This window comes from Heliangelus exortis, chromosome 2, assembly GCF_036169615.1.
Source record: "Heliangelus exortis chromosome 2, bHelExo1.hap1, whole genome shotgun sequence".
NCBI classification, from domain to species: Eukaryota; Metazoa; Chordata; class Aves; order Apodiformes; family Trochilidae; genus Heliangelus; species Heliangelus exortis.
Window position 1 is genome coordinate 134904494 of NC_092423.1, and position 20674 is coordinate 134925167.

Consider the following 20674-nt stretch of genomic DNA (forward strand, 5'->3'; position numbering starts at 1 on the left):
ATGCTGCCTTCTCAAGAAGAAAATTTTGGTAAATTCAGCACCATCCACTTCAAGCTCTGCGGATTTAAACTGACAGTGCTTGCAACTGATTTAACAAATAAATAATTTTTAAATTTTTATTGAGTGCATTTCAATTCTATTGTATTCAGTGAGACTGCTAAAAAATTTAATAATTACTAACCCCTTAAGGTGATATTAAGTGTACACGTTAACTGCAAATCTCCAAAGAACTGCCAATAATAAAGTTACAAACATGACTTCAAAAATTATGAGCAAGTAGCAGTTTACCTGATAAATGCTAGTGATATAACATAATCATTATTAACAGTGATAGTCCAGTCACAATCTCTGCTGTGAGGATAAGGATGAGGGAAGTTTGGTGAAAGAATAAAACCTGATGAACCAGTCAAGTTTCCTCCACAGGGAGCTGTGAATAAAAATAAATTGGAATTGAGGAAACAAGGTAAGAGAAAAAGAAGCAAGTACCAGCAATCTGTTCACTGACATTTAATGTCCTCCAAAAGTTAAACAAGAAACAAGTGAAGTATCTACAAAGGTTTAACAGAAACAAAAAATGTATTCACATTTCTCCTTAGACAAATACTAATGCTACTAAGTTAAGAGATTATTTTTGAACTTCATGTCCTTTTATTTGCTTGCATAACATTGTGTCAAGGTTATTCTGAAAATATTGTGAATTTGAAAAATGATCTGGCTACAGACATAAAAAACCTTGAGTGGATAAGCATTCCACTTCTACTTCTTGTTAAAAGCATTCTAAAAGAAGCTACATAGGTTATGAAATACAGTCTGCTTAAACTGATACTGTAGCAACCTATATTTTCACCTGACAGCACTGATTAGTAATGCATATCAAGACTGATATAATATAAATGGAAGTAAAGTAACCATTCTAGTAAATTCAGCTCTCAAACACAGAGACATATAAAATACGTGCTAAGCACACACATTTCAGGTTCCTAAATGTTTGTTGTACAGAAATTATATGCATGATAAAAAGAATGAAATTATCGCCACCCTCCAGAAGTTGTGTAATTCAGCATTTTATAACTGAAACTTCATACAAGAATTATAGAATATGCATGTTTTCTAAAGATCATATTTGAAAGAATTTCTTAAATTTTATTCAAAAGATTTTAGGTAAGTTTTATAAAGACTAATCATTTTGTGAATTCTACAAAGCGATCATTTGCAGTTCCAGGGAAAGGAATTATCATCCAGGTTTTATGCAACAGAGATTCTGTAAAATCAAAGGTTATTTAAATCACTTATAGCATTATAGAATAATTTAGGTTGGAAAAGACCTTTAAAATCAGAGTCCAACCATTAACCTAAGACTGCCAAAACCACCACTAAACCATGCCTCTTAAGTGCAACACTTAGTGCAACACATCTTTTGAATACTTTATGATGACTCAACCACTTCCCTGCACAGCCTGTTCCAATCCTTGATTATGCTTTTGCCTAATATCTATTCTGAATGTCTCCTGGTGCAACGTGAGACTGTTCCTCACCCTATCAGACTTGAGAGAAGAGACTGACACCAGACTTACTACAACCTACTTTCAGATACTTGTCGCAAGTGGTAAGAACAGAGGATGGCACAAAAATTATCAGAGGGCTGTAAAACCTTTCCCTAAACAATCACTTCCCTAGTCCAGCTGGCCACACTACTTCTGATACAAGTCAATATGCTGTTGGCCTCCTTTGCCACCTGGGCACACTCACATTGCTGGCTCATTGCCAACAGCCTGTCAAACTGCACCCCACAGGTCCTTTTCTGCTGGGCAGGTTTCCAGCCACTTTTCCCAAGCCTGCAGTGTTGCATGGAGCTGCTGAGACCCAAGTGCAGGACCTGACATTTGGTCTTGTTCAGCCTCATACAATTAGCTGACCATCGGGGTACAGCCTGTCCAGGTCCTGCAGAGCCTCCCTATCCTCAAGTAGATCAACACTCCCAGCCAACTTTGTGACATCCACAAACTTACTGAGGGTGCACTTGATCCCCTTGTCGTGATCATTTTATATAATATAAATATATTGATAAAGAACTGGTCCCAAATACTCAGCCCTGGGGAAAACCACTTGTGACCAGCCACCAACTGGATATAACTCCATCCACCACAACTCTTTGGGCCCTGCCATTCAGCTAGATTTTTACCCAGGGATGTGTACACCAGTTCAGACCATGAGCAGAAATTTTGTCCATGAGAATGCTGTGGGAAACTGTGTTAGAGGCTTTAGTACAGTCTAAGTAGACAATATCCACAGCCTTTTCCTCATGCACTGACTGAGTCACCTTATCATAGAAGGAGATCAGATTGGTTAATCAGGACCTTTTTTTTCATAAACCCACGATGACTGGACCTGATTATCTGGGTCCTGTACGTGTCATGTGATGGCACTCAAGATGATCTCTACAGACAAAGATTTTATGTATATGTATAAATCAACTGAGTGGAAAATATACACTGTACTTTCACACGAAATAAATCACCTAATTTAAGAATTCAAATCAAAAACCTTAGTATATGAATGTACCCACATTTACAGTCTTTGTACTTTTTACATATTTTTCTTATACTAAAAAGGACCAACGGATAGCTAAATGCGAATTTACAGAATCAGTATAATAGTCCATCTAGAAAGAAAGGCTAATGTCAACACAGTATAAAAATGTATTTCTAATACATTTAACAATGAAAACTAGATGTAGGTTACGCCAACCTGTCCTTATAAGCCTCTGTGTAGACACAGTGGTAAGAATGCACTGAGCCAGATGGTCTGTCTGTATGATGATGAAACATTCATTGTTTCCATGAAAATAAGTACAGTTTGGATTGCTTTTTATCTGAAAACTACCTGGTCTTTCTGGAAGGAAACAAAGTTCTATTTCCAAACTTTGTGGCTTTCATTATTTATTCACTGAAATACAACTTCACAAAAGAAACAGAATGTATGGTTTCATTAAAAAAACAATCAATCCCATCCGCAGATATAAAAGTGGAAACCAAGACCTTGCTAAAACAAAATAACAGAAACAGACATAATCAAGCAGCAATTAACAAAAACATTTAAAGCAAATGACCTATGTATTTCTGAGAAAGTCTGAAACTTCTGGGAGACAATCCTTACTTCACTTAAATGTACAGTAAACCTGAATCCTAAAAAGACATTTTCCATTCCTGTATTTTAATGTTATCCCTGAGTAAACTAGGTGAACACATCTGGGCTGGGGCAATCCCAAGCACAGTTACAGGTTGGACAGAGAATGGATTAAGAATAGCCCAGAAGAGAAGAACTTGAGGATGTTGGTTAATAAGCTCAACATTAGCTGGCAATATGTACTTGTGGCCCAGAAAGCCAACTGTATCCTGGGCTGCACCAAAAGAAGTGTGGGCATCAGGCTAATGGAGGTGATCCTCTCCCTCTGCTCTGCTCCTGTGAGACCCCACCTGGAGTACTGTGACCACTTCTGTGACCATCTTTATAGGGACAGAGAGCTGTTGGAGCTAATCCAGAGGTGAACCACAAAGATGAAAAGAGGGCTGAAGCACATCTCCTATGAAGACAAACTGAGAGAGCTGGGGTTGTTCAGCCTGGAGAAGAGAAGGCTCAGAAAACATCTTACAGCAGCCTTTCAATACCTGAAGCTTGGGGCCTAGAGGAAAGCTGGGGTGGGACTTTTTACAAGGGCATGTAGTGATAGTGCAAGGGTTACTATTAAACTGGAGGAGGGTAGATATAGGTGAGCCATTGGGAAGAAATTATTTTCTTTGAATGTGGTGAGACACTGGGATAGGTTGCATAGGGAGGTTGTGGATATCCTCTCCCTGAAAGTGTTCAAGGGCAGGTTGGACGGGGCTTGGAGCAACCTAGTCTAGCAGGAGGTGTATCTGCCCATGGCAGGGGGCTGGAACTAAATGATCTTTAAGGTCTCTTCCAACCCATACCATTCTATTATGATTCTGGTATTTCATGGCTTGCCGTGAACAAAGATTTGTGAAGAGCTCTCCCCAGGCTTGCTGCAAGCACACTGATGGCTGATAAGGCCCATGTGGGGCAGGCAGTGAGGCTGCAAAAAGCACAGCAGAAAGTCTCCTGTAAGGGGACAGCCAAGGCACGGTTCTTTCTGTGCTGTCTTTTCTCCTTGAGAATGATTCTCCATGTGTTCTCAAAGGAGGAAGCACTGTTATGGATGGTGTCTCCATGTCTCCTGACTGGAGGCCAGAGTGGATCACTGATGGCAGTCAGTATGGCCAAAGCTGAGGGACTGTTTCAGGGAGTCCTTGTATCTCCTCTCTGGGGCTCCTCTGTTGTGGCAGCTGGTGGCAAGTTCACCATAGAGCACAATCTTAGGGAGGAGGTGATCCTCCATCCTGGAGATGTGCCCTGCCCAGATCAGCTGCATCCTCAGTAGCATGGCCTCAATGCTGGTGACCCCTGATTCTGGCATCTAAACATCATGGGACTGGTGAAGTCTTTGGAAAAATCCATCTCTTTTGGACACCACAAGCATGAGGGGAAACATCCATCTCTTTTGGCAGAGGCATACCTTGAGATTTATAGTTTGTCAGGATATCTTCAGCATAGAAGAATCTCTGATTTTCCACATCCATTCAAATAGTTGAAACAGTATTTAGCTCTTTGTAATTCTCCCACTACTATTACCTTTGAAATTAATATTTTCTTAAAATTGTGTGCAAGACTGAAAGAATATAAACAATCAAGGCAGTAGAAAATTAAGAAAAAATAACAATTTACCCAGTTTTGAGCATTAATAACTAGGAGGTTCAAGAACACACTTTGGAGTGTAAAGAACAAATAATACTAATATATAATAATAAAATATATATTATGTAAATATAGAATAATATGGGTGTATGCAACAACTGTACACCTCATGAATTATCACTGCATTTTATTCTTTCATCAAACAATGTTTTGTGGTTTTTTTTTCAATTAACCATGATGATGTTGAAGCTATGTGTAGAGTAAACCATATGGAATTTTGATTTACAGTCACAGAAACATAAGTGAATATATTAAAAGTTTGGAAAAAAATATATGAACTTCATAGTGTACTGAACTGCAATGGACAGCTCTGAAATCCTGGGGCTCTAAGCCGACTTCTCCTCACTCTACTTTAGCCTATTAGCAGCTATATTACCCAAAAATGTAACATCATAGGTAATTGACATAAAATATTTGGCCTGATATTTGGTTTTTGAAGTCAATATATTATGACATATTGATATATGTATAAATATTCAATATACTCATAATATAGATACTCAATATATCACTATATACTGAATATCATAAAGTCATTCTTGCTGCTCTGTTTAAAGTAGGTGCTTATGTGTAAGCTGTGGAACTTACAAGTATTAGGCAAACGGATGCATGCAGTTAAGAAAATAAGTGCATTTATATTCACATGTATACCAAGGACAGAACAAGAGGTGAGCACCTACATTTAATATATTAAATAATATAATCTCAGCATTCATAATGATTGAAACTCCTAGCACTGTTTTATAATAGGGTAATTATTTTTTAGTTGAAAAATTATTTTTAAACAGCAATATCAAGTAAAGGCCAGTATGATACAATACATTCACTATTTGGCCTGTATCTAGACCTTTATAATTGCCTTTACTTTTCCCCTTAAGCACCCATAGATGCTCATTTATCATTAAAAATCAAATACATATTTAGGCATATAAGAATAGTAAGAGGTGAGCAGCAATATAGATATTTTCTGCAGTCTTACAGCAAATGACGTAGACAGTTCTTCTCCTCAAGCCAAAGGCATAGTATTAGAATAACCAAAGAGAAAATAACACTTTGACTTGGTAAGAAGAATAGCCAATACTGTAGTATGTTTGCAAATACCTGTCTGCAGACATGCATAGGTGGGATGGTGTGTGTGTACTAGCATGCATGCACACACATTAGGGTGCAGATTTTATTTTTCAACAGCTAAAATCAAGTTAAGTACAATAAAGACAAGAAAGTAACTTAAAGCTATATAAGTGTTTCTAGTATTTGCAGTCTCTGGCCATGCTTGCCCATGACCAGACTATCACGGATAGTAGAGCAGTAAGAATCCTTTTCAGGATATTATGTTCTTCCAGTTGAAGTGCCTAATCTACACCACTCTGGGCCCAAAGGCTCTTGTCTGACTACTTTAGGTGCCCTTGTTTTACCCTCCTATTTCACACATTCATTTCATGCAGTTCTGGCTTTGAACAGGACAGTAAGCACAGTGTCTCATAACAATGTGACTCAAGGTTATACCACTACAATTTCCCTATTCAACATCTACTCTACTCTACTCTACTTCTATTCTACTTCCTTGCAGTGGCCCACTACTTCTTTTCTGCACCATCAAATTTGAAAATACTATTGAACAGGCTGCCTATCACAATCCTTCCAGAGTCTCGAGTTGGCTGTCCTTCAAGACAAAATGTTTTATCATTCTGTCATGTTATCACATTGAACTATATTAAAGAACACACTGGAAATAAGTATGATTACATTATTTATCAAACTAGCCATATGGCAAACCCATGATTATTTATCACTCTACCTCTACATCAGGTTTTAGAAGTGTCGGTTTACTTATTTTCTAGATAATAATAATGATTAGGATTGCCTCAGAAAAGATTACTGGAAGGGTACTCTAGAGACCTTTGCAATTTCTTCCTACTGTTCATCATGATTCAGTTAAAGAAGCTGCATGCTTTCAAATTCCATTTAATATAAGCTATGTTAATCAGAACAGCATTAGAGGCTGAGACAGTATTTCCAGAACTAAATGGTACATTATAGCTTTTACTAATGAAAATGTTGCTCTCTCTAAAATCATGAAGACTGACAGAGAAATTAGGATACCATCTTCTCATTCTTTCCCGTTCAATCCTTCTTTAGCCCTAACATAATTGTACCTGATCTATAAATCTACTAGGTCATCTGCTTGATTTTTTGTACAGGCATAGAAACGTTAACCGAATCCTTCACACTTACCACCATTTTTCAAGTTTTAAGCAAAGCTAATAGTGTCATTGACATTGACTTTCTTGCTTTCTCTGTCACAGATCATCAAATTATAAATTACATGGCCTTGAGAGGGAAAGGATGAGACCTATTATGCTAACAACTAGAGAGGAAAGATTTTAGTCATGTTCATTAGAGCTTTACACAATAATTTATTGTATGTGCAGTACTTGTATCCATTTGTTCTTCAAATAAAGTTTCTAAAGCAGTATGATTCATTACATGAGAAATTCTACATTTAGGAAAGCATGGTTTGATTTTTTTCTGCATACCTATACACACTGGTGGGTTGGGCTGCCAGAAGTACCGATTTTCTACCTGAATGCAGGTTATTCTCTCATCTCCTTGCAGTTCATAGCCAGGGTCACACTGAAAAATGACAGTGTCTCCAGGTTCTCTTCCATCCCCATTCCTAGTTCCATTCATAGGTACACCAGGATCACGGCATGCAGTAGCTACAGAACCTATCACAGAAAAGAAAAAACAAAATAATTTTTTTTAAAGTCAGGTTTTCAATCTATTTTTATGCCACTACATTTTTCTAATAAAAAAGCTCTGCAAATCCAAATTTTTCCTACTCACGTCTAAAATTCTGAGAAATTATCCAACAGTCTGCTACTTTTATTCTATTAATTTTTGCCATGTGGTTTAATTACTGAAAGTATCTAATTTTTCAACTAAACTTTTTTAGAAGAAATTCTGTGAAGCGTTGTGATATGTAAAAAGTAAAGTAGGGGAATCCCTAGTACCCAGTGTTCACACTGGGGATACTAAAGCTAGATCACACAGAAGTTAAATTTTATCTAATATGAAAAGGTTCAGAACATTAACATAGGTCAGAAGTAAGAAAGAAATCCTTAAGGAAAACTTAGACTGAAGGCAGTAGTATAACCAGTCATATATCAATCTGCATTCCTCCCTGCTGAGAACACAGACTGCACTGTATCTTTTGATTAGTGTTGGCGAGTCAGATCTGTCCGTACTGGAGAGAAACTTAATACCACCTTGCCTTGAATCTTGCTACAAATAAAAGTAATAGTCCTGTGAATAACTTAGAACATGGTGAAATCAGTTCTATATGACCTGGGGGTCATACTTACACAGAATTTGTAATGAGCCTTGAAATGCTCAAGAGATAAAGTTGTTGCAACAAAATTTGTTATTAGCCATATATTATATTGTTCTTACTAGAATGTATCATTCTGCAGAAGAACTGTATATGGATGAAAAGAAGGTAAAGAGACACCCAGGTCTACTTCTGTTACAAATGGTTTGTGGTTTTTTAATCACTTACTAATACCTTATTATTACTAAGTTGTAATTACTGTTAGTATTACTACCATGGTATTATACTATTATAATACAGAATTACTACTGACATCACTTAGTAATACCTGAACTTTATGATATGACAGAAAGACACCAATCTGATAATACTTTTTTCCTAATTTAGCATGTATGGCAACCTTTTTGCATACTTGCATTGTTTTTCAGCCTCCTTCTTGCTTCTTTCAGCTCTGTAGCCAAATTGGTGAAACATGGGTACAGTAAATGGTTTAAGGATTGTCGTTTGCCCTGTCACCTTCTATAGTCTCATCTTTTTTTTGTAGGCAGAACAGTGAAGATTCAAGTTCGTCCCTGAAGAACTTCATCTGATATTGCTGTTAGATATATTACAGCTCTGAGGTACCAAAGATTTAATAAGATAACCTAATTTTTTTCTTACTGTTTGCATTGTCAGTCTACATTAATTTGTAAAATGCATTTTTTTTAATGGTCTGATGTACTACACTGCTCTTATCATGTCTTATTAGAGATTAAGAGCTATTTTGGCCCATTTGTAAGTATATCACTTTTTCCACAAATAAGAACTCTTCAGATCTGAACATCTATTATCCCTTAAGCATTGTCTCATTGGTTTGGCACTGAGTATGAAACCTGGCCCCAGATAAATTAATAGGCATATGGTTTGAGATAATTGCTGCAACTCAGCAGAAAATGGATACTGTGACAATATGCAATCATGCTGGAAATTCATTCCAGCAGGACAGAAGTGTTTTGAAAATCTTAGTTTCATGTAGATTGCATGTTTTAAGAAACGGTGTTTTTTGAACTACAGGACATTTCAAGCTTTTTTTTACCAGAATATCCCTGTTTCAGATGCAGTATTACCTTACGTGTGTATATGAACACAGGGAGATAGGAATAGCTTCTCAGAAGGAAGCAATCAGAAGGATCTTGGAGCACACAAAAGGGCTACTCATACATTGAAACATCTTGCTAATTATCACCTAGGTTTCAATACCATTTCTACTGAAAATATCATGAAGATGATCTGAGTGAAAACACATCTGTTTAATTTGATTCTTTACAGAATAGTGTGCAACTTGGATTGTTGGATTGTTGCAACTGTTAAGGATACAGTTGTGGAACAGAGAACAGCACTGATGGTTTGCCTTGTCCTTGATTTTGCACTCAGGCTGAACTGAAGTCCTCTGAAGAGAGGGGAAGTTTGCTCCTGTCTTAAATCTTGTATTTTGTCTTTTAGTATGACAAATTGTATGTATATATCATAGCCTTGTAGTTTCAAAACTCCATAAATAATTTGGGAGTTCTTAAGATAGAGCTGAATTCAGAGCTCTTGACACCTGACTAAGTAAAAAGATTTTTCAGATATTATTAAATTACAGTTCCTTACATTTCCTTCTAGCACCAAACATGCAACAAGATACCATACTGCAAAACCAACTCAATACTACTCTTCAGGATGAATTTCCCATATATTTCCAGACATAAAATGTCACCTTCACAAAGTTTCAAAATTGTGCCCTTAAACATCAGTTGATGAATTTGTCAGTCACACTGCAGTTTGCCTGTAGTTCTATGTAAGCTTGCAAAAAAGGACTGTTGAAAGCCAATGTTATGTATGAATGAAGAGACTACTTTTCTGGGTGGAACCTCCACAAGACCAGTGGTTTGGGAGATGGTTCTTTGTGCATGGAAGATAAAAGGAAGGGAACATTTGCTTCCTAAGAGTTGTAGAGACATAGTACTTAGGGGTATGGCTTAGTTAAGGACTTGTCAGTTTTAGGTTAATCTTGAAAGTCTTTTCCAACCAAGGTAACTGATTCTGTGATTCTCATGCAGTTTTGTTCTCATATTGCTAATAATAGAAATGCAAGGAAGGGAAAGCTTCATTCAGATTATACTCCTTATCCAGTCAATCAAGGCACATAATTCTGGTCCTAAAAGAGCCAGAGATAAACTGTATTATTAAGCATGGGCTACTACTTGATGACCGGGGTTCCTTACCCCCCCATTCTCTGATTTCCTACTGTGACTAAACAATATCATTGTGTATACAGATATAGACCAAACTGTAATGCCCTTTTATTGATGCCTTCCTAACTATTTGTTAGGAAGATTTGTTACACAAAACAGCATAACTTGTGTATCTTTTACTATATATTTTGCTGAATAATACAAAAAGAAAAGCAAGCTATATACTATTAATTCAAAGTACCTTAGCTCGGATAATTTTAAAAATTTGTACAGTGGCACTAGTAGAAAAACTTTAGACTTTCTTGTGCACTATTTCAACCAATAGTTAAACTCGAAGAATTTCATGAGAGATTGGATTAATCAGAGAGAAAAAAAGAGTGAGGAAGTGAAAAAGAACCTTTTTCTGAAATAGAAATTAGTTTCATATATAACCTTACGATTCTATATAAGGATATTTTACTTCCACATTTATTTTGTTTTATAGACAATTATAAACACTTTTTTTAGGGATTTTATTCTCAAGTTAAATGACCCATTAGAATGACAATTTTATCTAAGAAACCTAATGTAGTGTTCAAATTTGAAAACATACCAGTAGATTTTTCAGATCCCAAGAATAGATTTCACACATATGAAACTGAAATATGAACTTAAAACATTTATCCGAGACACATGACATTCCCAATTTAGAACAAGATCAGCTTGAGCTCTCTGCCACAAGTCAGACAAAGCCTATTTTAAACTCTACATCTGTAAATATAGGGCAAGTATGTAGGTTTTGTATGTAAGTTACAAGGACTTTGCAAAACTACATTGCTTGTGGTTTAAATTAAGGAATTTCATTCTTCAGTATAATTAGAATTTCATTTTTTATAATGACCTGACCAAGACAACTATTTTTTTTTTTTTGTCATTTCAAAAGTACTTATAAATTAACCTGTTTCTTTCAAGACTTCCTTTCTGCTTCCAGCTATCCATACCATACCTCCAGGTCTCTGTAAATACAAGCTGTTAGTAGGGCATTGTACACGGAGGAACTCATTATTAGTATTTGCCTGCATAAAATACACATATACTATAGATTACTGAGTATTTAATGTAATTTGCAAACCTGTGACAGGAATGATACTTTCGTCACTGAAAGACCCACAGTTGGTTTTCCTTTTACAAATATCTGCTACTTGGAAGAAAGGCAACAGCTGACAGAACTGAAAAAAATATTCAGTGGCTTCTTTGTTTTAAGCCTCTTGATGCTAAAAGCAAACTCCCCCAAAAAGCCACAACCACCCACAGAAAAACATGCATAAACAAAAATCCCAAGAAAGCACACACCAACACCACTCTCAGCAAAACAAAAACAAAAAGCACTGGGCTAAATTTAGAAGTGTGAACATTAACAGTTATTTCAGATAGAAGAACAGTCACCCTGAAATCCAAAGGATTCTTCTCATAGTTGAAAGAAATCAGCAAACCAGAGCATGGAAATATTTTTGATGAAAAGCTGGTTCTGCTATGGCATAGACACGACAAAGAATAAATGCTATCACACTGACTTCAGAAAAGTGAAGAAGCTATGTTAGGAAGTGACCCTGTACCAGGTATAGAACAGCACTCTGAGAAAGAAAATGCTTAAATTTCCTAAATCCATTCTCAAATCATCTCCAGGTTAAAAATGTCACAATTAGAGATCTTTGTTGCTGGAAATCCAGTGAAAAATAAAATAAAAAGTGCTTTCAGTATCAAAACGTCTTCCTAAATGAAACTGTAGTGAATATGAACAAAAGTATCCCCCCCCCCAGAAAAAAAACCCACAAAAACCAAACAAAAAAAACGCCAAAACTCACCAACTCCAACAATGAAAACAACCACCCAGCAAATCCAACACAGTACACTTAGAAGAGGCTATAAATTAGTGCTAAACATAAGCACTGAAAGCTAACTTGTAGGATTTAATCATTATATGTAATCAAAGTAAACAATATCATGAATTATAATGCTAGACTGGAAATTAATACAGTGAAAATTAAGCCATTGAGGTAGGTATCTGACATAAGTGTTCTAGGCTTTTTCTGTAGTCTTCTGACACAAGTATCTGCAAAGGGCTATTCATCCAGTTTTAGAATAACTAATTTGACAGTCAGAATCATAAAATGGCTGGGGTTGTAAGGAACCTTAAAGATCATCTAGTTCCAAACCCCCTGCAAGGGCAGGGACACCTTCCACTAGACTAGGATGTTCAAGGCCCCACCCAACATGGCCTTGAACACTCCCAGGGAGGGGGCAGCCACAAATTCCCCAGGCAGCCTGTTCCAGTGTCTCATCATCCTCTCAGCGACGAATTTCAAGGAAATCCAAGCAAGTTACTGTTACATGATACAAAATACTAGTAGAATATCTATTTACATAAAAACTCCCAAACACTCAAAACACATTTACAGGTTATTTCTGCTCAGACTGCCTCATGATGCTCCAAAAATGCTCTATATTGTGTACTGTTTAATTAGTCAGAACTGTGACTGCACACTTAAAACTGAGGAGAATGGAATCTGTAATGCTGAGTGACTCAGTAGTCAGTTACTCAAGGTGAAATAATAATGGCCTGTGAAAGATGAATACAGGTCCTTCCTTTCTGCATAGCTGATAAATGACACCTGAAATGTTGAAGCCAGAAGAGGAAACTTCCCTGCAATAACATATTCAAAAGCCTTTGAAAACTATGGAAATAACTTCAACTTGGTAGATTCTGATCTGATTTTACACACTTGTCACATTTTAAAGGGACTAAAACAATTATTCTAAGCACACGCGATTATGATTACCCAATGTTTTGCACTTTAATGTTCTCTCTCAACTTTTTAAATTTCTCTTCCTCTGTCTTTTACTCTGGGAACTTCTATTTTAATTTTGGTGACATGAAGAAATGTCAACTGAAGAAAATGTTTCATAATGCTTATTACTTCTGTCTGACCCTGAGAAATACAGCTAGTGTCCCTGGCAAATACGTGCTTATTCCCTTCTCTTTCTCAATCACTTGTCAAGGAAATCTAAGTTCCAATTTTGTAAAAAAAATTATTGACAAAACGAAGTTACTGCTGACCTATGTGGTGTTTTTCCAGTATGAATTGGGCTCTTTATGCTCCAGCATTTCAGAGAAAATATGCTGTAACAGGCACCTCCTCTTTCCATATTGCTTCTGATGTGTTTTCAAATTTTAACTCCTCTCCTACTTTAAGGGAAGACCTCTGACACCTGTTACTTGTCAGCTACATCTGTCATATTTTAGCTGTTTTTCTATCAATTTATCCCATTTTTGGTGTGTTCTTTTTTCTTTTACATGTATATGTAGAGTTTTCAAAATATTCTGCTTTAATACACACCTTCTTATACTTTGTTTCTCGGGTTTTGTGGGCCCTTACTTCTATTGTGTTCCTTCAGTGTCATCTCAAAGACCACTGAAGAAACACTGTTTTAAAGAAATTTTAGAGTTTATATGAAGAGATTCTGCAGTCATGGTTTGCACGTAACCAATAAGAAAATCATACACTACACATCAAAGACGATACTAGACCAAATTTTTGCTCTAGTGATGAAAAGTCAAGTCATGAGCAGTGAAATTTCTTTTCTTACATTAGATGTATAAAACAGGCTGAACTTTCAGTAGTCCCAGATACTTGATGGTGGGGCTAAGTACAAAAACATGAGCCATCCAAGCTCCCTTATTTAAGCCCAAAGCCATCACTTTCTCTTCTACCTCTCAGAGCAATTCACATTGCTACTAACTTAGAAAACTTACCCTTGTCAACGGATACCCAGGACTTAGGACTTTTGACTTGATAGGGTATAGAGTAGAAGAATGAGATGTACTTTTGAAATCTTTTCCTAGTTGCTTAATATGTGTAGTGGATAGATAAGGACACCTTGGGGCACTATCCCTTGGGTTGGGCTGATAAAGAAAGCTACATCTGGATAGACCCATTTCGGGTAGGTAAGATGATAAGACAAAGGATAGACTGATCATGCATAAAGACTGAGTTCAATAAGCAGATACAGTGATAATGACTATGGAAAGCTCTTTACCATGAGGGTGGTGGAAAAATGGAATAAGGAAGGTAGTTAAGGCCTCATTCTGGGGGCATTCAACATGAGGTTTGTGAGACTGAGCAACCTGATCTAGTTGAGGGTGTCCTTGCTTACTGCAGGGGGCTTGGACTAGGTGACCTTTAGAGGTCCCTTCCAACCCAAGTTGTTCTACAATTCTAAGGTTTTTGGGAAAGATGTGACCATGTAAAACATTTCTTTGTTTTGTTTCATGAATATGTATTAATTTAGGAAATTAGTACTAATTACAGAATCCCCAGTGCAACTCCAGTGCTATAATAAGGAATACTGACTTAGCAGTGCCAAAGTGTTGCTGAGGTGAATCTCTTTGTTTCACAACCATAGAGAAGTGTGCAGTACTCCTCAGAAGTTCAGAATCATTTCCTCCACATTAATTAATTAGGGAGATTACAAATGTTAAAATAATGAAAATAGTTCTACTATTTCAGATAACTATGTGTATATATTTATCTTCCTTAGAAAAGGAAAGTAAACCTAAAGGAACAAATAAAACAGACTAATTGAGGCAATGGGCAAGAAAATCTCATCTTGATTCTCTTGTTCCTATCCCCTATATTTTACAAAAATATTAACAACTTCAGTGCCTTGTGAAGGATTATATTTGGCAGTCACATACAGGGACAATTCCAATAGTACCAGCTGTAATACATAATAATAGTTAAATTACTATTCTCTTCCTACTGTTTATATAACATTACAGCTTCCCTAGGCTTTCCCTCCCTCTCTCCCTTTAATCTGGTGAAAGATGCTAACTCACCTGTACTCTCTGTTAAAAGTTACAAATTAGTTTTCTGTAGATATTGGATGACTTGTAAAGAATTCAAACTCAAATTATACTACATTGTCAATGGTGAACATTTTCACTAAATAAATGAGAGATAAAGAACTGTGTATGCACAGTTGATAAAACAAGAACAAAACCTTTAAGGGATTAAAGTAAGGCATGGTTAATCCACTTTTTAGAAAAAGATTTTTAGTTTAAAGATTAAGAAAGTATTCAAGTTCTTAAAAAAGTTTAAACATAAAATACCTGTTGTCATTGAATAACATTCCTCTCGAGGTAAAAGGGCAAAGAATCCAGTTAAATACTCATACCCAATTTCATGAAATGGCAAGAGGAAAGTAAAAGCAGATACCTCCCCTGTGTGAGCTTTCTGTTTGTTAATTACACTGTAGCTTAAGTACCCAGACACCATCTGTTTCACTCAGACAGCATTATTTACTCGAAGGAAGTAATTGAACAACTGAAAAAAACTTTAAGAGTTCTTTTTCCCCTATTATATTTCTTTCCTGATTAGTAAAATAGGAAGTCCATGCTGCAACAGCAGAATTCATGTTGTTTAGTTACTTTCACATTATTTTTCAAATATCAATATTACTTAAAATATTATTAGTGAAAAAAAAAAATTATCTGCAGTGCTATATAACGAATATATACCCAAACAATGCAACAACAAGTGTTTGAGGATCACTGGGATTTTGTGAACCTGGACTGAAGTGTAAGAGAAATGCTGAGGCAGTAACACTTCATAGATCCTTTAAACCATTATCATTGGATCTCAACAGACTGCAAGAGCATGGAGAATTAAATGAAATCTCTCTCCTTTCTGATGACACACTAAAAACTCTTCAGACTTCAGTCCCATGTCCCATCCACTTTTCCTTGCAACTGCATTCTTAGTCCACATAATCTCTTTTTCCACACACCGTAAGGGACTACCTTAATAAGTTCTCCCCATTACAAACCAATTACCTTTCATGAAGCACTATGCCTGAAGCTGTAATACACATGTGAGACTTTCCCAAACAGGCTATGAAAGAATGTAAGGTGGTAAAACAGCAAAAATATCTTGCAGCCAAGGTATTAAAAACCCTACTCATGGCTCCAAAAAACAGCAGATGGGACAGAGGCACTCTTTCACCACCAAGTAAATATCTTTTACTTTGTCCTCTCATTTATATACTATGTTCTTCCTTCAAGATACTGTGTACTCGTATATATCTGTCATACTCACAGAAAAAATCAGGGTAGAGGAAAACATGGGCTAAAACAACTACCAAGCATAGGAAGCAGAATTAGGTAATAAGTCTCTCACGGGGTGCCAACCCGTGTTAGAAACATTGTTATTAGAAAAGATCTTGCTAATCTTGAAAAAAAAATATATAGATTTCACTGACCAGGGGAAAAAAGTGAAAATGGACCATAAAAGATTTCTTCTGTTTCAGCACTAAAAATGTCTAAAAGGATTTAATAACACTTAAATAACTGTTTAGATTTGTCACCATGCAGCCCTTAATAGGATGAAATTGTGGTAGAAGGCAAAAGGGAGAAGGACACTGCTGTTCTTCCCACAGTGCCATTTCCCACTTCATCCTATGCAATAGCAGCAGGAATGAAAACTGCACAGATGGCTCTGAAAGCAGAAATTCTTATCGATTAGAAGAGGATGGAGCCTTTGATGTGCTTACATCACCTCCTCTGTGAAAACCACTAGTCATGATTACGAACATTCTGGCACTGTCCCAGCTGTCCTTGAAAAATAAAGACAAACTAGAAAAGGACATGGATTTTTTTTTTTTTTTTTTTTTTCCAGATAAAAATATAGATTTACAGCAAATCTGTATGTCTGGGCCCATTCTTTCCCTAACAAGGTCAGAAATGTTGTCACTGATTTCAATTATTCCTAGCACTAAAATTATCTGTGAGTGAACTACTTCATTAAAAAAATAAAAATTAAAGTCATAAACTTACTTGAAAACTGAATGGCGAATCCGGATTTGCTGATGTAAAAATCTGTGTCAAACTGGATAGTTACTATGTTGAGTGTACTGTGAATGCCTTCAGGAACTAAGGATCCACTGATTTCTTTAAGTAACATCTCATTCTCAGGTGGACCATCCCAAACTCGTAGAATGTCATGGGATGCTTCAGTATCAAAAGCAAGAAACTGGAGGCTGAAAGAATACCATTGTTTTATTGTCAGCTTTCATATTATATAACAACCTATATATAGCAACAAAACTGCACCAAAAGAGCAACAAACTTTGATTTCCAAGGGTGATTTTCCATAATGCTTCTCACTTTACTTTTGGATGCACAAAAAACAAAAGAAAAAACCTAACAATATTTGAATTCTTCTATCATGAAATAATGTATTACTCTAGCAATTCAAATTATCTATACATACCCACACAATCTTTTCAGAAAATAGTTTTTTGGTTTTTTTTTACTGAAGACAGTATGAACGATCACATTCTCATCAGAACAAATTAAACAGAACTGTAAATTTATGCAATAGGAGTTACAGTTGAATAAAAGTCTAACTACAAAAACTACTAAAATGCAGGGTTTTAAAAAAAATTGGACTTTTCCACTGGACAGTTCTGCTGACTCCATCAGTTTTATATACTCAATCTTACAACTTTGGCATTGAAATAGCATTCCTATTAAGTATTTTAAAATCAGATTCCCAGTTAACAGTTCTAATTCGTATGTATGTTTGCATATCTACATATATTATATGGCTTAAAATCTGTAAGTGCTTCACAAAACTATGATTTTGAAACTTGAACTTCATCAGACAATGTTTATTACAATACAGACAGTTTCAACACAAACCTTCATATTCAAACTTAAAATGCCAAAACTATTGATCACAAGATCTTACATTTAAAATTCTAAATCCCTTTTGTCTCCATTGTATAGGTAAGATTTGTTTACTATACAGTGGAAAAGATCGTAAGATTTGTTTTCAGTACCTGACAATATTTCCTGGGTCTACTTCAATCACCCACATACAACGCAGGTTGTTGTCGTAAGGAAAAGGATAGCCAGGAGATAAGATTCTTCCTGATGATTCTCCTTTAAAACGGCCTCCACATTCAGCTAATAAAAAACATTAAGTAATGTGTTATTTTTAATTCATTATAGATGGTCTTCCAGCTAATCAGCTGAGCAATCAATTTATAAATCTACTCCCTTGATGAATAAGTAACACAACTAAACTGACTGAACACCCGAAAACTGTAAGACAACATATAAGGACTTGAAGTGTCATAGAAAAGAAACCTGTAAACGTGGTTTTGTCTGAGTATTTCTGTATTTTCCTTTGGCATCTATGTTTTTCTAGTAATATTAGATACAATATGATAATTAGAAAATGCACCATTATATAATGAAAGGAACATGGATTCTTACATAAAGAAAAAAAAAAACAAAAACAAACCAAGAACGTCATACTACCCTAAGGGAGCAGAACTGCATTAAGAATATTAAGTTAGTAAGTACAGAATAATATTTATTTTCTTAAAAACAGGTAAAATACTAAACAAAAGCTAATTATTCAGAGAGAAAATCAGCCTTTCAGCCCAGGGAAAAAAAAAAAAAAAAAAAAGAGTTGTAAGACTTCTTACTAAAAATTGCCTTCACAGTGAAGCTATAGTATTTCTTAGAGGAAAACAGATGGTAAGTAGCTCCCTTTTAGATGGTCTCATCCAGTTATTAAGCAAAACTGAGTATTTAGTAATCTTAATACCTAACCTTTGAAAAAACATGATTTTTTCAGAGTAGATCCCTGAGATCCTAAAACTCTCCTATTTTGCTTTCTTTCCTTTTAAAGTCTCTTTAATGCTTTGTCACTTGTGAAGAGGAAAGACAAAAAAAAAATGCCTTGACTAGATCTCTTTGAATACTTAAAATGCAGGTTGTTTTTTTTTATATAACACTACCTAAAATACTTAGATGAGAGATTTATTACTTTATTATCTGTGAATTCTATGATAAAATATAATAGAATGCTACTCTTGATACATTTTCTGAAATAACAAAGCCAATTTTCTAAGACAGGTGGTCTTTCATGTCTTTATAAGGACTTTCCGAATCTGTTAATTCCTATATACTCTTTAAAATAAAACAAAAACTAATTACTTAACTCAGAGAATAGAACAGTCTATTATTGTTCTGTTACAATAAGGATACAAAGAGAGAACCCTGTAAAGAAAATAGTCACTGACAAGCTGAACAAATTTTAAAATTAATTACACTTACTCCAAGACTAGTGAACAACTACAAGTTTGTAATTTCTGATTTTCAGAGGATAACCATTTTGTTTTCTTATGGTTTTGGAGGTTTCCTCTCCGACCCCAGTAGCTTATTTCTGCCTTTCCAGTGACGTTCCAGCTCCCCAGTGCTGCTGGTTGCTGAATCTGCTGTGCAAATGGTGACTTCTCAGAAAGTAGCATCCCCTCAGGTTGCAGTCATGAGCAACAAAGCAAAACCCTTTTTACCTCTTTTTATCATACATCTCCTTATCACTACTCTGAAGACAATCCTGAGTCCTAATTTTGCCTCCAAGTGTCAACGCTAAACATTCTTCCAAGGATGTCAAGTTAAAGGAAATATATATTATACCACATTTCTTCCTACAAATTCCATGGATAGTATTTCATTGTGACATTTACTATATGTTTAAGATTTATGATTACTGTAACTGCTTAAAAACAATGTTAGTAGTCTCCTGTCAGTGTCACATTCTTCCATAAAATTACAGTAAAACAACAACAGTAGCATTTTTAAGCCAATTTCTAATAGCAGCAGTAAATTAAAGTGTCTGTTGATTTATGTTGCTCATAGATATACAGGGAATAAATTTATTTTTTCATACCAACCTAAAATATTTCATGCAAAGTATCAATGTTTTCATGGATTCTAGAGATTTGCCTAAGCACTCTGTGAACCCTCAAAGATCACGTGGTGGGCTGAAATCAAGTTCTTCCACAGAAGAACCAGAGTGACAGTTAACTCACTCAGGAACAAGTGCTCTGGAAACAAAGGGCGTCTGTGTTGCAAGAACTCTTTTTTTTTTTTTTTTCTATTTTCTTTCATAGCAAAGAAACTGTTTCAACATGATTCCAACCAAGTAAATGTTGAAAGGATTCCTATAAACCAAAAAAGTTGTAAGAGTTTTAGTACTGATTCATCTTCATCTCCTGAAATTTAATCCATTACTAGACTTTAAAATCTCCAAAACTGTTTTGATCACAGACGAGTAAGAGATGTGACTAAGGCTTTTGTTTGGACAAATTAAAGAGATATCTACAAGAGGTCTCAGTCCCGTACAAAAACCACAGTGGTGCAATGCTTCTTCTTATTGATCTGCATTTCTTAACTGCCCTTCTCCTTCCCAGTTCTGTT

The 20674-nt window shown here is 35.7% G+C and overlaps 1 protein-coding gene across 2 annotated transcripts in view; it reads right to left on the bottom strand.

The window, feature by feature from the left end:
• CSMD3 (CUB and Sushi multiple domains 3) overlaps positions 1-20674 on the bottom strand; it is a 544465-nt gene that overhangs the window by 163205 nt on the left and 360586 nt on the right. For both annotated transcript variants that reach the window (XM_071738231.1, XM_071738232.1), the window contains 4 exons: positions 18241-18367; positions 17234-17436; positions 7353-7544; positions 289-427 (listed from right to left, as the gene is read on the bottom strand). In XM_071738231.1, coding sequence (XP_071594332.1) covers positions 289-427; positions 7353-7544; positions 17234-17436; positions 18241-18367 — 661 coding nt within the window. The remainder of the gene's footprint in view (positions 1-288; positions 428-7352; positions 7545-17233; positions 17437-18240; positions 18368-20674) is intronic.